The sequence below is a fragment of the Leptidea sinapis genome, chromosome 35 (assembly GCF_905404315.1).
Source record: "Leptidea sinapis chromosome 35, ilLepSina1.1, whole genome shotgun sequence".
Classification (NCBI taxonomy): Eukaryota; Metazoa; Arthropoda; class Insecta; order Lepidoptera; family Pieridae; genus Leptidea; species Leptidea sinapis.
Genome location: NC_066299.1, coordinates 8,658,438 through 8,677,268, shown reverse-complemented (window position 1 = coordinate 8,677,268; position 18,831 = coordinate 8,658,438). Strand labels below are relative to the sequence as shown.

Genomic DNA, 18,831 nt, shown 5'->3' with positions numbered 1-18,831 from the left:
ACTAGTGGGAGGCTTGATGAACATGATGTAGGTTAGATAATAGGTACCGCATAGGCGCCTTTTTCTGCCGTGAAGAAGTAATATATAAGGATAATTATTCCATTATTGTGGCAAACCTAGTTAACATCTTATATCTCAAGGTGACGAGCGCAATTGTAGTGTGGTTCCGAATTTTTGAGTTTTTCTGAGCGGAGCTGCATTGCATTGGGCATATCAATTACCAGCTGAACGTCCTGTCAGTTATTGGCAATAAAGCTCCGAATCAATGCTTCTGCTATGCGGTAAAAGCTCACAATTAACAATGTCCTTTCAATCCTACCTACTTATTAGAAATGACATTAAAAAGAACTGTAAAGGAATAAATTTTGAGAAAATAAATGCCTTTTATGCCTTTTTACCATACACACATCACGAACTTATTCGGTTATTCTTATCGTACGTGATCGAGTTTTCACCAGCAGTTATCAACCTCTTCATATGCGGTTTGGTTCCATAACGTCTCAATACAAATTAATACACGGATCATTTTTTTAAGTGAGCTGGTATCGTCCTTTTTTGCGTAATGTAATATTATTGGGTCATAGCTGTTTTGTGGTCAATTCCCAGTTCTTTAGCTATGTATTAACTACTCATATGCCGTTCTAGCAAAAAATAGCGTCATTGTTATCAGTAACAGGCCGAACGAGGTGCATCTTCTAATCAAAACTCCATGGTATAAAACGCAATAAACAGCACTGTTTTTTTCGGGTTGTCCTTTTTTTTTATGGAATAGGAGGACAAACGAGCGTACGAGGGTCACCTGGTATTAAGTGATCACCGCCGCCCACATTCTCTTGCAACACCAGAGGAATCACAAGAGCGTTGCCGGCCTTTAAGAATGTCGTATCGTCCCAGAAACACCGCACAAGGAAGCTCATTCCACAGCTTCGTAGTACGAGTATTTTTCTTAATTTTTTCATTAGATTCACTTATTGTGACGGAATAAAAATACCTGGAAACAACAATTTACTAATTTGTTTCTATATAAACTACATAAGTCTTATATTAATATCAACGCTTGCCTACTTACTATAGATAACGCTAAAACTCCTGTAGTGTATAATATCTTTATTTTCTAACAAACACTGCATATGCACTGTACGACAAATGAAATAGTATACAATTTCAAAAATTAAAGTGGAGATAAAAAATGTTTTGACAGATATTTAAATATTAAATCATTTACACTTTAGATATAACATTTTTTATATTAGATGGAGGGGGTGGGGGAAACGGGCAACAGGCTCTCTTTATCGGTCTTAAATTATTACAAGTTATATTTTTCAATATGGCGGTCTTAGCGTAACCTTCCCAATGCCTCGTCATACTTCGTCTGGGGTTATGACAGGTTATAATTTCGACACCCCAATCAATTTAAGTAACCTATAATATCAATCAACAGTACAAAGGAATTGGGGCCTTATAAGCATCGGTTTCAATATTAAGCCCGAAAGAAATTGATTACTACAGTTACTTTTGAAAAAATCTAGATCACGAATACAATTGCAATCAGCCCGAGGCTTTACCATCAAATTTAGGAGCTAAATTTAAAAAACTAATTCTATAACGAGTTTTCAAGGTAATGACAATAATTGTCTAACAAGCGCCTTAGTTTCGGCTTAAGTTAATATTCCAGACACACAATAATAACTTAATACGATATCAAATCTGAACATATATCTCATCAAGTACTGCCTCTTTACACAGCCCTTAATTTAAATCGCAAAAATAAAATTTTGTTAGAAATAAAGACAAAATTACATAGAATCATTTAATTAGGTGCATTTGATACATCATTGCAAAAAAATGCAACTCACATCTCGTTGTGTAAACGCATTCAGCTTGAGAATCAATTAAAAATACTCACGACGCATTGTGGCTTGAAGCCAGATCCTGAGAGTTGAACAAAACATACTAGATTTTATAGCGATACGTCACTTGAACGGTTAGCTCAGTTGGTTAGAGCACCCACACGGAACGCTCGCGGACGGTGGTGGGTTCGATTCCCGCATCGTTCATAAAATTTTGTTTTTCATATTTTATTTGTGTAATCATCCTAGAAGTGAAGGTTATCACTTTATAAACATAACATATTGTTTAGATTAACAACAGCGACATCTCAAGTCAATTTCCTAATATGCAAATATTGGGGTTGAGCAGGTTATCAACTGCAAAGTAGATCCTGTAGATGAAGCCACATCCTGAGAATTGAACAAAGCATACAAGATTTTATAGCGATCCGTCACTCGAACGGTTAGCTCAGTTGGTCAGAGCACCGGCACGGAACGCCGGAGATCGTGGGTTCGAATCCCGCATCGTTCATAAAATTTTGTTTTTCAAATTTTATTTGTATGATAAATGTTATGCCGCTTATGGAATAAGTATTAAAAATATTCATTGGCCCTTAGTAAACAACAGACTTTTGTATAAAAAGTTAAATTAAATTCTGGCTTGTCATAGAAACCACTTTGGTTTTGGAAAATTAATGTTTACTCAATTTTTAATGTGTAATTACATGTGTTAATTACATGCATCGCCTCAAATTTCACCCTTCTATCGCATGTCGCATTACAATCGGCCGCTCGATTGTAGTAGGGGTGAAGTTGTATCATTAATGTATAAGGCGCCAGATTTATGCTCTGGTTCCCGATAGGTAGAGTAGGTTCGACCCCACACCTGAACGAGTTTTTTTTATAGTTTTATTTTATGAACGTGGTTTGATATAACACACAATTATTACTTTTTTGTTGTATAAGTTTCATAATTCTTTTCAAAATTAATTATTGAAACACTATAATATATGGTTATGTTCAAAGATTTACAAAATACATGAAAAACTATAAACATTATAATCTGTTATACTGTGATAATTAAGTAATTTTTATAAATAATAATCGGGGTCTTAACCCATTATATACAAAAATAAATATAATACTATTTATTTAAAGAGCGATACATCAAATTTTTTACTTATATATTTTATACGTCTAGAGATCCAGATGGTGGGGATGATATCCTAACCTGTGGCGTGTCGTGCGAAGGTGGAATTCGGCACTACTTGAATACTGTTCTGGATGCTGAAAACCGTTGATTGAGCGACACTACAATCTCACAGTACGTAGTAATCAATGCAATATTCATGATATGGCGACACTCATGAAAACGCTCACGACGCGTCGTGGTTTTCACAGAAATATTACATAGTGAAATTCATTCGTGGCTGTAATTCTGTAAGACCAACAATACGTTGTGGCATAAGAGAAAAGTCATGACCCGTTCTAAGTAGTAGTTGGTGTAACCATATCACGACGGGCCCGTTGCAACTTGTCGGTTCGAGTGACTCAACATCTAAGTTAAAATGAATGTCAACCATTAAGTCAAGAAGGCTTTATAGTGTGCCTCTTCTAGATATTGTATTGATAAAATATGCAAGTGTCGTTCAAACAGTATTTAGTGCAACTCAAAATACTACTGAAAATAACTTTATTACCGTAAACCGTCACACTGAAAGAAATCAACAAATGACAATAGATGGCGCCTCCTGATGTAGTATATATGCGTAATACTTAATCAACAATACCTTCTAAAAATTACTTAATTATCACAGTATAACAGATTATAATGTTATAGTTTTTCATATCATTTGCCTGGAGTTGTTTTGTGATATATTTCAATTCGTTTCACTCTAAATATTATTAGAGGCGTTTTTCACATATTCTTAACGATATATTATATAAAACCTTTTTTGTTTCAGATTTCAATCTTGTTGCTGGATTTGAGACATTGCAAGATTATTAAACAGGTATGTTCTTAACTTAATATATTTTTTATGAAAACAAAATTTTTCCACAACATTTTGTAACATTGTTCACTTATCTTTAAAACTAGGAGCGGTATTGTCAACGTCGCATGCTACCTCGTACCTTTGATTCCTGTATATTGTATACTTTAGATTTTGTACACATCATACAAATACCGATCATAAAGTAAACGTGTAGACAGCGATATTTATTTATTGAAGTGAAACATCTAAGGAGACTTTCAACAAGATTGCGTTAAACGTTTAACGCTACCACGGAGGAGGTATGAAAGCACTTTTGCATTATTTTGCATTTTGATTTTAAGTATAATTTAAATTTGTTGAAAAATGTTTGTTTGAAATTGCTTAAACAAAAAAATATTAAATTATTTATCTTGGAAATAAATTTTTGTTGAAATAATTTTTCTTTGAAATACCTTTTTTTAATAATGGCCGGAAACTTTGAGAAAAGCCTTTTAAGCTTTGTCCGTTGAAGTTTCACTTCTTCTGTGTGTCCCAGCACACATTTCATTTTTTTATTCTCTTATATTATTGAACTCATTAACATTTAGAATAACTACTGTGAATAATTGTTGCCTTTGAAATCATCAACTATTTTTCCATCTGTTTATTGAAGTGAATATTTCTTTAGCCGCAATGGGCACTTTTTGTTAGGGATAAATATTATGGGTTCGCGTCACCGACATGCTCATTACTACGAGATAAACTAAATAATTAAAAAAATAAATATAAATATTTATAAGTAGAAACTTTTTGGATTAGTGACATGTCGTGAGTTAGCGTTAACGAAATGCTTATAGCAGTATATCTGTAGCTGTCGTATTGTGCAACATTAATGCTGGTTATATCTTATTAGTGAAACTGAATGGATTTAGTGAACATAAATATGAATACTAAAAGTTTTAAGCTTTCACTTCAATCGGCAATCTCTACAACTGCCAATTTTTTTAAATTTTTCCTATCAAATCGCGATTGTAAGACGTAGCTGTCATGCACACTAAAGTAATAAACCTGGCCTGTTGTCATGCGTTGCCTTACAGCAAGATGCTCTATCTAGACGTAGAAATTACCTAAGGAAAAAATTACAAGTATCGATAAATAAATAAATAGTATAAGATATATTTTAGTATAGCGCTAGGAAGATATTTTGTAAAAGTACGGTAGAGCTTAATTGTGTTAATTTAATAACGTCATAATAATAATACAACTAATTAATTTCACGACACAAATTTATTGTTTCCTTTGTCTCCACGCGTCATGAAATACTATATCTATATACATAAAAATGAGTTGCTCTTCGTTAGTCTCGCTAAAACTCGAGAACGGCTGGATCGATTTGGCTAAATTTGGTCTTGAATTATTTGTGGAACTCCAGAGAAGGTTTAAAAGGTGAATAAATATGAAAATAATTTTGTTTTTCGTTTGATGTGTATCCCCCCCCCCCCCCCGTCGTGAACAAACCAAATTGAAAGAATAGTTTAAAATTAATAACTAATTAGAAACTTTATATCGTGCGAACTTTCTCCGGAGGTAAACAAAAAACTTAATTTTAGCTATCTATAGTTGGTAGATTTTATGTACGACTAGCTGACCCGGCAAACGTTGTTTTGCCATATAAAGTATAATTCACGCGATAGTTTTATAAGTAATAAAATATTGCCTATATTATAGCCTGTACATCATTTTGTTCTATTGTCAATAGTTTTTGCAGCGCACGCAAAAATAGGTTTTCGATTTTACACCTTGTGTTACAAAATAGCAATTTTATTACGGATCCCTAATTTTGAAAAAGAAAGAAAAACATAGCCTATAGCCTTCCTCGATAAATGGACTACCCAACACTGAAAGAATCATTCAAATCGGACCAGTAGTACCAGAGATTAGCGCGTTCAAAGAAACAAACAAACACTGCAGCTTTATAATATTAGTATAGATTTAATATTTGGTAGATCTGAGAATCGGTCGTCATCTATTTTTTAAACCCCAAAAAAATTTTTTTTCTTATTACTTTATATGGCAATACAACGTTTGCTGGGTCAGCTAGTATTAAATAATAATTATTAAATTATTAATTAATATAATAAAGATTTACATTTTGTCACATTTCACTTCACAAAAACCACAAACACAGATGTCTTCTGTGACACAGAGCTCTGACTTTTCTGTAGACCGTACATTACAATATTTAGCGTTAATATTCAAAGCTCCTCACACAATGAATTGCATTTATGTCAAATATTTGTAAATTGGCGCTTAACCATAAGAACTTTTTGCTTTTGACAAATTTTGAAGCCGTCTAGATGACTGCATGTAGATCTGTGTCAGATAGCCTTTGACGGTTTACGTTCAGAGCGACATACTTTGTGTATGTGAAATTTCGAGATAATTTTTAGAATATTTTTCTTGGATGTTTTTGAGGAAATTGTTTATTTATGGGGCGGTGATGGTAATGTATCATGTGTTGTAAATTATTCGCGATCAAAGACACTGTTATAACTTGGAGTGTTCAGAAAGGAGCTGTTTTTGGATTGTCATCATGTTGAACGAATGGTCGCATCGGAGAAAAGAAGTAAATGTAAAGAGTTTTCAGGTAAAAATACAGTTGTATGGTTACTCTTCTTAGTCAGACTATAGTTTGTTATGACGATAAACGAATTATGTATTCCAACATTATTGAATACTAACTTCTGCATGCGACTTCTGTCAAATTCAGTATAATACACGAAAATTATCAAAAAAATATACCTATCTATTGAATCTATATGTAATATTTAATAGAGGATTTTTTCATATTAATTTTCTAAAATAAAACACATTATAATTTAATTAATATACAATTAAGCGTCATTAGGACTATATACGTGTCACAGTGATAAGATATATTTTATGTTCTACAACAACTGCATCAAACTTCAACAAATATGACTGGTAGTAACATAATAATAAATACTCTTTTGTTGATTGGGCTTCTTCTTAAGTCGTGACTGTTAAAAAGTTTATTGTTGTGTATCTATTGTTCTTATGCTATAATAAAATCCAATAAGTTAAGCTGGCTGGAAAATTTTATTTTCGGAACATCTTACAAAAAATACAACAAATTTGGGGGAGTGCTTGCAAAAGGATATCTTACCCATAAACTTAGTATACTACTAGCATAATAGACAAATACTCTCCTTTTTAAGCCAGATTAAATTTAAAATGTTCAAGTGTGCTAGTTTTACAGATGTGTTAGTGTGTTAGTGAAGTGTGCAGTATTTTGCTTGTTCAATCCCTGTGAATAAATATTGATAAACGGTGTCATATCCACGTATACAATATTTTGTTTTCTATCACATAATTATTTTCATTAATGTGATATTTAGAAAAAAGAGTGTTCACTGCATATATAAAATGTAATTTTTTGTATTTTAGTGCACATGTTCTACGCAAAATAAACGTCACGAAAGTAGTATTGAAGAATCTATATTAAAACCTGTTAAATGATTCTTTAGTTGGATTCTTGCTATATCTAGCAACTCAATCAAATACAAAACACGATACCACTATAGTTTTTAATTAATATCCGATAAAACAGAGCAATAAGAAAAATCCCTAAAATTAAAACGCGGTCCAATTTGACAGGTCTCTTTCTTACACCTAGGTTTTAAGGATAGGATATCGTCTATTACGGCAATATACTTAGTTTATAGTTTTAGCCTTATAACCAGAATTACGGGTCTTTGTCTCGGCGCGCGGAAATAATAATTTTCGCGGTATTTTCCATCAATGTCACCGATTTAGAATTCAAATAGAAATACAGTGTATCGCTGTACATTGTACATTACACGCTCGTCTTGAGGTTAATTATAATCTTTCACAGATAAATATTCACGAATTTTGACATTCAAAATAAAACTTTTTGAAATTCAAAATTATTCTCTTTAAATATTGTGTTGTCAAAATTACATTGCATGACCTAAATTGAATCGAAAAAGTATAGTTGCAACATACAGGTCATATTTCTGTGGGTAGAATTAAAGTTTTCGTCGAAAATCTTTGTTCGATTAATTTAAGAACGAAATGCATTCTTTGGCCGAATAAAGAAATGATAAATATTCACACGGCATAATTCAAGTTCAGCGAAGACTTAATTATTCTTTTAATGTCGACATAATGTTATTATGAACATTAATGTTTCAATTTTATTGTATAATTACTTTACGAAGCAATCTGACAACTGAATTGGATGTTTCTTTCAATAGTCATAGGTTATTCATGCATTTCTTTTTTCTTCAAAAGTAATCTAAGTTACTATCTATACTGCTAGTTAAAATCCTGTCTAAATCGCTTCAGTTTCTAAGGTAAAACGATCAAACAGACAAAAATGAAATGTTTGTTTCTATCGTTATCATGTAAGCGTCAGGGACGTTTTTATAAGACGGAAGAATATTAGAATTAAATAAATAAATAATAAAACTTTTATTTGGAACAATTTAACAAAGATAATACAAACAAGTAAAAACGATGATAGCTGCAAAAGTATAAACTGCAGCGCAGCTAACAACGCCCTTCTCCGAATACAATAAGGAATGATGTTCCATGCACAAAGATCTAAATAGTAAACAGAGTACGGTTATTAATAAAATACATTAAAAAATAGTACAGGACATGTGATTTGAAATATATACATCAGTATTATTATATTATGTGTTTAGTTTTGGGTGAAGTGTGTGGGTGAGTGTTAGAGATACGTATATAGTAAGTGAAGTTTGTTACATTTGTGCTGTGTGTGGTTTTCTTAGGTGTGTGAGGGAGTGATGAATATTTTACACATCCACAAGTTTCTCTGTATCTTCATAATCTAATGTTTTTAACCAGGAGTCAAGTTTCGCTTTACATTTCCTCTTGGTCAGTGGGTAGATGTTTAAGCTTTTGTTGATTTTGATAAAAATTTTAGAGCTTATGTGTTTGTAATGGCGACTTGCAGCTAATAATTATATATATTTAAAATAAAAAGTTGACAATCATAAAGATTTATAAGTTGTTTATCATTTAAAGCATAATCGTGTACAAATACTACTAGTAAGACAATGCAATAGTAAACAAAATACTTCTAGTAAGACAATATATTTGCGGCGGTAATTTTTATTATCAGAGGACTGAATTGTGATTGTAATCAATAAAATACCAGCAAATAAAAGTCTTTTTCTGCATTAAATCGCAATACATGTTTGAGTTAATTATAGTTGAGCATTTTAATCTATTTCCTGATTTTAGTGTTTCAAAAACCGATCTATGGGACATTTTGATAACACACATTGGGAATGGAGCGACCGCTCTCAGGTTAATAACTAATAAATTTTACTGTATGATATTACTTCTAAAGTTTCATGATATTTTCATAAAACTTTAGAGGCCCGCTGAATTTCTTGCGCCCGTTCTTCTCAGGTCTGGCGCATACTTTTTTGTATGGGTGGTAGTTTTTGACCTTTAATACCCATTCCATATTTAAATTTGAATGAAAATATTAATTAAATTTGAATTGTTAATATCTTTTAGTTTTTAATTTAAGTGAATTTGACAGATATGCATTTTCTACAATAATTTTATTAAGGATTTGGAAATTTGCATTGCAAATTGGAACGCAGATTCAGTATTGATAATAATCCAGATTCTTAAACCGGCCGATTGGTATTTAAAGTGATGTCAAGTGCAGTACAAGTGTACAAGTCCAACAAAATGTCAATGACATAACTGACGCTCAATTTATAATTTAAATTCGAGACAGACTAGAATACGAATCTAAAAACCGAAAAAAATAAAAAGCAGTCAACCGCGCCCACCCAGTCGGCTGGACACAGATATCGCAATGCCGTTTCCTTGCCATCGTTGGCGAATACCGCCAATTCCTTTACTAAACTGTTCCCTTCATGAAATGTCTTATTACCACAACCTAATTCAATCCAGTTTCAACTTTGATGCTTCCACTGAAAGTTACTTTTTGACTGCATTGCATGTCGTTAATTTTCCGACAGACATAATGATTAAATTGTTTCGGCATGTCAGATCAAAAGAAATTATGCTGTTATATCTTGTTTAATAGCAGCAGGTAAATGCTTTCATGTATAACTGTCAATATTGATACCCTGGGGAATGACTTATGTATACATTTCTTAAAGTGAATATTTTGTAATAAGCTTTAAAAGCCTAGGTGAAAAGAGACATTAGCATGATGAAGAACTTAAGAAAGGTGCCAAAGACATTTTTCAATGAATTTACTTAATTGAATGACATAGTCTTAAATTAACTTGAATTTAATAGTTTTTATATGAAATTCCGATGTGTTTGAGCTTGCATGTTTTCTTCCCCTATACGGCTCGTATGATTTTGCAATTTTTTGTACTTTTAAAGGTTACTTGGATGGTATTTAAACTAAAGTGGGACGGTTCATTCAGACGAGATCCATTTTTTTGGCATTTTCAATTCTTCTTCTCCTACACTGCCTTTCTTAGATACTTGTTACGATCACCTGCATGGTTTTTTGTAGTTAGCCAATTTTTTGCCTTTCATCTACTATTTTTAGTTTGACTAAAATTTTCGGTCTTCGTCACAATTAACTACAGTTATCAGTATTTTTGTAAGCAATATGTTCTAATTAATGTTCAAATTATATGTGGTTCATTTTTTATATTTTAATTTTATAGGTTTACCCATGTGTTTCTGCATTTTAATGCACTATTGAAGTGCGCGCGTAGCGTGTCTGTACATCAAATATTATAAAAAATATATAAACGTTGTGGGTACATAAGTGGAGCCAAAATACATGAATTATGGAAGGCTCTAAAAGCGGATGAAGAGGTATGGCTAGGTGAATGGTTAATGACATCTTGAGAAATGAGAAAATGCCAGATGCTCCAGGATAGGATAGCTAGCTTGTCATCTCTCAAAAACTCACATCGCATACCCTCAAAATCTGGGAAAGAGTTCGAAAACCAGTTTGGCTTCGTAGCAGGGAATGGAACTACAGATACTATCCAAGTGCATAGATCACGGAGGAAGCACAAGATAACAAACAAAATTTCAGACTACTATTGAAAGACCTAGAGAAGGCCTTAGACCGAGTACCGAGCACGATAACATAGCTGGCTCTGAGAGCACATGGAGTCCCTGAATACTATATAACGTTTATACAGGACACGTACAGCGATGTTCAGGCAAGCGTCTGAACCGCAGCTGGATCATCTTAAGGTTTTGGCATTAAAGTTGGTATTTATCAGGGGAGTGACCTAAGTCATTTTTTTAAACAATGTCATAATTAATCTCAGCAAAATTCCAACGCCCCACACCATGGAACCTCTTATATGCTGATGATGTGGTCCTTATTTCTCATAACTTTCAGGAGATCCAAGAAGACTTGGAGCAGTGGAAATTCATTAGAACTGAATGGTCTACGCATCAGCAGAACTAACACTGAATATTTTTTGCAATTTCAACCCAAATGATAGCGCTGGCACGGATATGAAGCTTGACAACACCAAGAGCAAAATACTTCAACCAGACCAACCACCAACTGAGGATCAGTGCTCTCAGATGATGGATCAATTGAAGTGGACGTAACTCATAGAAAAACGGCAGGCTAAAATTAATGGCGTACCTTGAATGGAGTCTTGTATGACACTAAAATGACAATAACAACTAAGGGCATGGATTATAAAATGGCTGTAAGATCTGCGCTACTTTATGCTAGCGAAGCCTGGGCATCAAATAAGAAGTATGAGCAAAAGCTCCACACAACAGAAATGCATACGCTACGATGGGCGGGAGGATTCACACTCAAAAACAAGGTTCGCAATCACATCAAGGGGGGCTTCAAGGTTGCAAAGATAACGGAAAAACTGATCAAGTCCAGGCTGAGATGGTACGGTACGGTCACGTAATGCGTAGAACTGAGGATCACGTCGTGAGGCACGAGCTGAGCCTTTCTATGGCTATCATAAAGAATGGAAGAGACCTCAGACCACCTGGTTGACAAATGGACAGAGGGATATGAAGGAATTGAGTCAGAGGGAAGAGGACGCACAGCAACGGACCACGTGGCGTGGCATCATTGGAAAAGCCGACTCCGTGTAGCGGGAAACGGCAAGGCCAAAGAAAGAAGACGTACGAAGTATTTCAAAAATTAAAGAAATGAGTAGTATAAGTAAATACGTATAATTACTGAATAGGATTTATCGACCATCATTCATGAGAAAAATTGAGAGACGAACAAGGCCCGATGATGAGTGATACGCCTACTACTGATATTCCTATTACTATTTCAGCAGTGCTGCTCAGGATTCTTGATTGAACTCAAAATATGAGCGACACTGCGACTGCGTTTGTCACTTTGAGACATAAACGATAGGTCTCATTGGCCCATTTATTTCACTAGCTACGGCGCCCGTCAAACCAGAACGGGAAGTGGCATCCTGTGAAATGAACCTTCCCACTTTATAAAATAATGTTTGTTGAAAATTGATATGTCATTCATGTAAACGGGACAATGTTTCGAATCATTGATGGCCGTAACATTGTGGACAAGATAATTGTTCACAAATTCCTTCACTCAAACGCGTTCGCAGCGGAAGAGGCGTATTGTTGACTCGCAATTTATCACACAAAATATCCAATGATGCCTCTATTGGCACCGTTTCGAAACGAAATTTCACGGTGTCCACTAAAAATATAATTGTTTGAATGCGATGGGCCGACGGCATGCACGACTCAATACAATACAACAGTGAAATTTAAACAGACGCACGCTAGTTTTTGCCGCATTTATAGACCTCCTTAGAGCGGGTCCAACTCACTACCGTTAAAGACGAAACAAAAGGTAAGAATAAATGCCTTGAAACGTGCTCTAGTACCGACAATGCACCAATTTATTGCGTCATATATAACGTAGTGAAAGTTAGTGTATTGTTTTAAATATTTGTTTGTTAACGGTAAACAAAACAAGAGGTGACACAAAGCTGCCGACTTACAGAAGTCGCTTATTTTACCGCCAACAATAAACCGTTTGCGAAAACTTAAATGAGACTTTCATTGTATTTTGCAAAAACTATTTTTTTGGTGTTGCTGTGACTTACGATGCGTTTAACTATACTTATTTTAACACAAGAACATGTTTGAATATGTTCTTACTGTATTTTTGGTTTCTTAAAGAAAATAATGTTATGTATATGCAACCATGCAATGTGTATAATTCAGGTATTTTATGCAATAGCTAGGTAATTTCTATACAGAATACCTGGGCCGTCCAAGCAATGTATGAACTATTATTAATTGTATGATGCATTACATATTTTACATAGGTAATGTATACAAACCCATGAGCTCCACTGGCAATGTATAAATTAAATTTATTGATACAACATTTACCCACCGTATTGTAAAATAGGTATATAACTGAAGTCGGTATTTTATTTTTGGAAATATGAAATTTGATCTGTAATTTGTAATGTGTATTTCAATTTTATACTCCATTGGTTTTTGCCATTTGAAAATAACATATAATCATATTTTTAATTACTTGTTGTTATATTATAATTGAAGTGATAGATAGCTAAAAAAGTTGAGATGGCTTCGTTGTTTTTTTTTCTATCTACCCAAAATCCTTCTACCCGACCCTCAAACAGTAGATCCAAATTGTGTAAATTTTCTATCTTACTTAAAAACATATAGAAATAAATCCAAATTTATTAAATTTTTGTTCACTGTGTGATTATTACCTAAACTTATATCAAAGATTATCTCTTCATCTGAAACGTTTTTTTCTTAGCTCCTAACAGCCTACTTGATATTTTTTTATCGCAGAGACAGAAACAATAATTGATCAAACTAACTAGTTACATTATCAGCTGCGTAGTGGTTAATGTGTAGAATACCTAGGCATTCTAAAAAATACCAGATTATACACATTGCTGGTAGCGCATACGAGCGGCCGCCCTCGTAAGCTTCGCATGTCAAGGTTGCAATTGTATTATTGAATTGGATTTCGTTCATAATTTTGTAGGTATATATCCCTGTAATTCTATTTTGTTTTCTAAACTAAAAGTAGACAAACTCTATAATATGCTATGAAATATTTGCTAAAGAGAGTTTCGGTAAAATGTGTTTACACACTTCAGCGACTAAAATTACAGATAAGGACAGATATTAACTTTGGTGTGAGTACAGCAGGTACCGTCTAGCATTAGTATTGTTTTTAGTGAAATTAATTTTAGTTTTATTTGTACAAAGATATTGGTCGTTTTTTATGTTCGTATTTGGATAATTTTAGAATTTTTTGAGCGAAGCTGAGCGCAGCTCCCACCGGGTGACTCCAATTGATTTCTGTGTTAAATTGTTATTCAGACATTTCTGGCCTGATTTTAAAAATTTTTGAACTCATAGAAAGTTTTCGACTTATTCTAGGTTAATGTGGAGACAGAATTTTGAATTTCAACTTGATTCAATTATTATAATTAAAAATGAACTTGATTTACAAATTATTTTAAATTAGCACGCGCTATTTATATTTATTTAAAAATTGAGCCGATTGATCAAATCTTGTTGTTGTTTGATTAATTTTGTTTTGTGTTTGTACACAAACTTAGTTAACCTCGCTTCGCTCAAATACACGTCGCAGCGAAGCGGTACAACGAGCGACTGAGGCATCCTTGTGTTACACATGATATTTTAACAGTTGGACAAAAGGCTTATAGCTTGCAAAAAGTGGGCACCTAAGAAGGAAAGTTTTTGTTATAAATAATTTTTTTAATACTTTTATGTAGTCTTACCACAGAATGTTGGAAAATTAATAAACAAGGAACAATTTTCGTTAATTTGATCATAACATATTTTTGATTAAATCAATGAGATATAATGTTAAACTTCAAATCGTTAATCGGTGTACAAGCTAGCTTAGTTAAAATTAAACACGTTTTTTTTTTTAATAAAGTACAATGTAAATTTAATTCTAATATGTAGTGTGACTCCATCTTGAATTATGAGCGCGACCGTTGTCTTCAATATAAATCGAATAGTCTCCTAGAATAGCGAGTGCGGACTGTACATGAGGAATTAAGGCATCCGTTATGTATCGATGTCTATTCGATGTGCCGTTTTCTATAAAGTTCAATTCCGGACGATCGAAGTAATTTACAGCCGCCTCAAACATAACGGTGTCCTCATGTGATTTCTTCAAAGCATGACTCTGAAAAGCGTTTTCCTTGTCTTGTCGATGTCGATCTTCACCTCTCAGGAATTCGCCCCACAAATGCAGCCTAGAGCAACTGTCTAAGAAAGAAGCGATTCACTCGATTGCATGAAACGTGCAGTTATTGATTAAATGACAGATGACGGCTATAATCTTGTAAAAAACGGAGATAGCCGAAATCCACTACGTTTGAAGCAACTGTTCGCTTTCAAACTTAGCCGGATTATACTTCGCCAATGGCCATTCTGTAATTACTACTATTTCAAACTCATGTCAAATGACTGCATGTTTCATACTAAACTAAATTTAAATGTTTACTTAGGCAGTCTCACCTTTTATAACGTAGTATTACATTCACTTTGCACAAATGAAGTGAAAAATTTATTTTCACTTCTCATGCTCTGAAATTGCTTATTTGTGCACGATATAGGCTGCACAAAATCGATTTTTGCACAAGTGCATTAACGTATCTACTCATAAAAATTAATATAGATAATTAAGGCATAGAAAACGAGCCATACAGCCAAACATAATAAAAATTTCAGATATAGAATTTGTTATTATATAATATTTACTTTAATTTATTTGCCTCATGTGTTTTTTAAGACATAAAAGATATTAAAATTAAAATACGGTAGGTTATTTAAGCAATTAAAAAATATATATATTACAAAATTAATTTAATAGTAGGCTGTATAGCTCTGGAGCCCAAGCCTAATATCAATGTCATAAGATTAAAAAAAAAGCGACAGGAAACAGGTCTTGTTTTTTCGTGCGTTTATTAATTTCTTCTAATTTGCTAAAATTGTTAAAAATTTCCATGTTATACTACTGTTTTATTTCCTCTCAATCGAAACATCGCAGAGTTTATATATTTATATCTCGGATAAAAATGGTTCGTTTTGTGCACTCGTTGTAAAATCTACTATTTCTTTCAAAAACAACCCCTGTTATAAATTTCAATTTAGAACTAAGTTTTCAAAACATCACGGTACTTATACAACCAGCCATTTATATTTCAAATGAATAAAAACTTTTTCGTTAATTTTAGTTTCTTGACACAGAAAAAAGTCACCTGCTTTTTTTTACAAATGGGTCTTTATACACTTTATAATTGATATTGTTAGCCATACCTGGTCGGGACTAGTTCATGAGTCAGTCACAATCAGGTAAGCTACTTGTGGTGATGTTTTAAACAATGTTAATGAGACCAGTAAGCGGATTAAACTAATGCGGAGTCGTTAGTTAAAGAGCTGTTAGTTTTACAAATGCCCAGTTCCCACGAGACATGTTGAAACTGGAAATTACCCGAAGTTTATTAAAAAAAAATTATGAGAAAGTATCGGGGCCAGAAAGACGTTCTCCTCATGATAAGTGATACGCCCTGCTGAGTACAATGCAATGAGTGCCTCAAACTCCAAAGATGAGTGGCATTGCAATTGCACTCGCCACTTTGAAACACATACTGTAAACAATGCTGAAATATGGAACTTGCCACAAATCACACCATAATAAGTTTCGACTGCTTTATCCATACATTGCCATATTTATTCCAGTTGCTTAAAATATTCTTAGTCAATAAGCAGCAATGTAAAACATTTATTCAGCAAGTTACGTATGTTTAATTTAGAACCCGATTCGGACACTGACATTTGACACAAAGAAAAAAGTGTGCTTACATTGTCTTTAATCACACTTTTGCCGTTACGCCATCAGACTACGAATGATATGTCCATACACGTTCCGAGAACGTCATTGGTGCTGGCACATGATTGCTTGCCGGCAGAAAATGGCGGAGGTTTGTCGCCATTCAGCCCAATATTTTGCCTGCATCCTGCGCAAATTTTTTTTTTGCTAAAAAATACGACACCATATAAATTTGTAGATTCAGTCTGTGTGTCCTTTTATAACTGCTGGCTGTTTGACCAATCTTAATACAAATTGGTTTATAGCAAGTATGATATGTGACTTCGCAAATCATAGGCTGTAAATTATGGATATTATGTTTTAATAGAGGATAAGCTACCTTTTTGATGACATTGTTTTTTGATGACATCAAAAGGAATTCTAAAGGAATCAATTTTGAGAAAATAAATGCCTCTTATTGCTAAGCCTAGTCTGGTACAAACGATATCGGTTGAAATAATAACTTTTAATATTTAAACCCAATGATTACATATAAATTTGTATGTAATTTTGTTTGTTTCGCTTTTCAACCAAACAACCGCTTAAGAAATCTCACATAGATTATCAGAGGTACGGCAAAATACATGGTACAATGTATTACCGAAAGTTTTAAGAGTTCATAAACAGATCCCTAAAGTATATAACATTAATTTTTTTAAATGATCTTAATTTTACATTAAATAGGTAATTAATTAAATTTTTTAATAATTTAAAAATAGAATATTTTAAATAGAGTAGGTACTTATATGTAAAGATGTATTATATGGGTGGCTGACCTGCAATAAAATGATTTTACTAATTATTGTTTTTATTTATAGATTCTAGTTAGCTGGTCAGGTGATACTTGATATCCTTAGATAATTTATAAGTCTAGATAGAGTATGTTGCTATTAGTAGACCGATAAGAGTAGGCCAGGTTTATTACTTTAGTGTCCGTGACAAGCTTCGTCTTACACTCGCGATTTGTATACACTTTGCATTGCTCAAAATAGAGGTTAACTTCAAACTCAAAGTTTTAACAGCTGTTTAGAAGCTGTGCTGTAAGTTTTAAACAATAAATATTCTAGTTTGAGTGATTGTAAGCCGTGATACTTGATATTATTGAGAACTGTGTGTTACGTGTTCATACAAATGAATAATATAGTCTGGATGACTGAGCGTCGTGTCAAATTTTTGTGACCTTTTTACGAAGTATAATTTGAATAGAAGATGAGTTCGTAGATGACTCGTGGCTGACTTCTTCATTGTTTCTCAGTATTAAATTGTTGTGATAACCCTAACATTGTATTTTATGACACCCTTGGAGCTACATATGTGTGATTCAACTGTGATGTAATGCTTGCACAGTCAAATTGCGCTTTTGTGATATAGTCGAATATTACGACGACACACACACACACAGACTAGTCGACTTGGTATTATGAATAGAACATTGGGTTTTTTATTTACAAATTTTTAATCATAGACAAAGAATATAGTAGCGTATAGACCTGACTACCTGATAATGCGTGAACAACTCTGATTGGTAATGTGTGTGTTAGGTAGTGGTCTCTCTCGCACGCTTTATTTGTCTATACGTTAGTATATATATACTAACGAGAGCTTGCCATTACAGTTTCTGTAGACGCTTACATATATATATATATATATATATATATATATCTTAATATATATAAATCTCGTGTCACAATGTTTGTCCTCAATGGACTCCTAAACTAATGAACGGATTTTAATGGGGATTACTTCATCGAGTGCAGTTTAGTTACTTGAGAGATTGGATAGTTTTTATTTCGATTTGAGACCCATAATTATTTTTAATTCCAATATTTGTTTTGTATGGACATATTTTCTGTGAGAGAATTTATTTACGCACGGTTTGACAGTTCTGCTGTGAAACAATTTCATTATAGTTAGCAACAGGGAGCAATGATGTTTTATACATAATATAGAACGTCATTGACAGGAAGCATATTTTACAAAATAATTCGTGGTGTTATGAAATATTATTGACAAATACATTTTTAATAAATAAATACATAAACAGTATTTTTTTATTATGCACCGAACA

General features: G+C 33.2%; 1 protein-coding gene across 2 annotated transcripts in view; it reads left to right on the top strand.

Moving 5' to 3' along the window:
* The window catches only part of LOC126975222 (uncharacterized), an 80,994-nt gene that overhangs the window by 39,277 nt on the left and 22,886 nt on the right, over positions 1–18,831 (top strand). The window contains exon 2 of one of the 2 annotated variants that reach the window (XM_050823015.1): positions 3,794–3,841. Coding sequence is in view for 1 of the 2 variants with exons in the window: in XM_050823014.1 (XP_050678971.1) it covers positions 6,407–6,449 (43 nt within the window). In the remaining variant the exon portion in view is untranslated. Of the gene's footprint in view, positions 1–3,793; positions 3,842–6,213; positions 6,450–18,831 lie in introns of those variants that run through there. The other variant, XM_050823014.1, reaches the window with a different exon arrangement.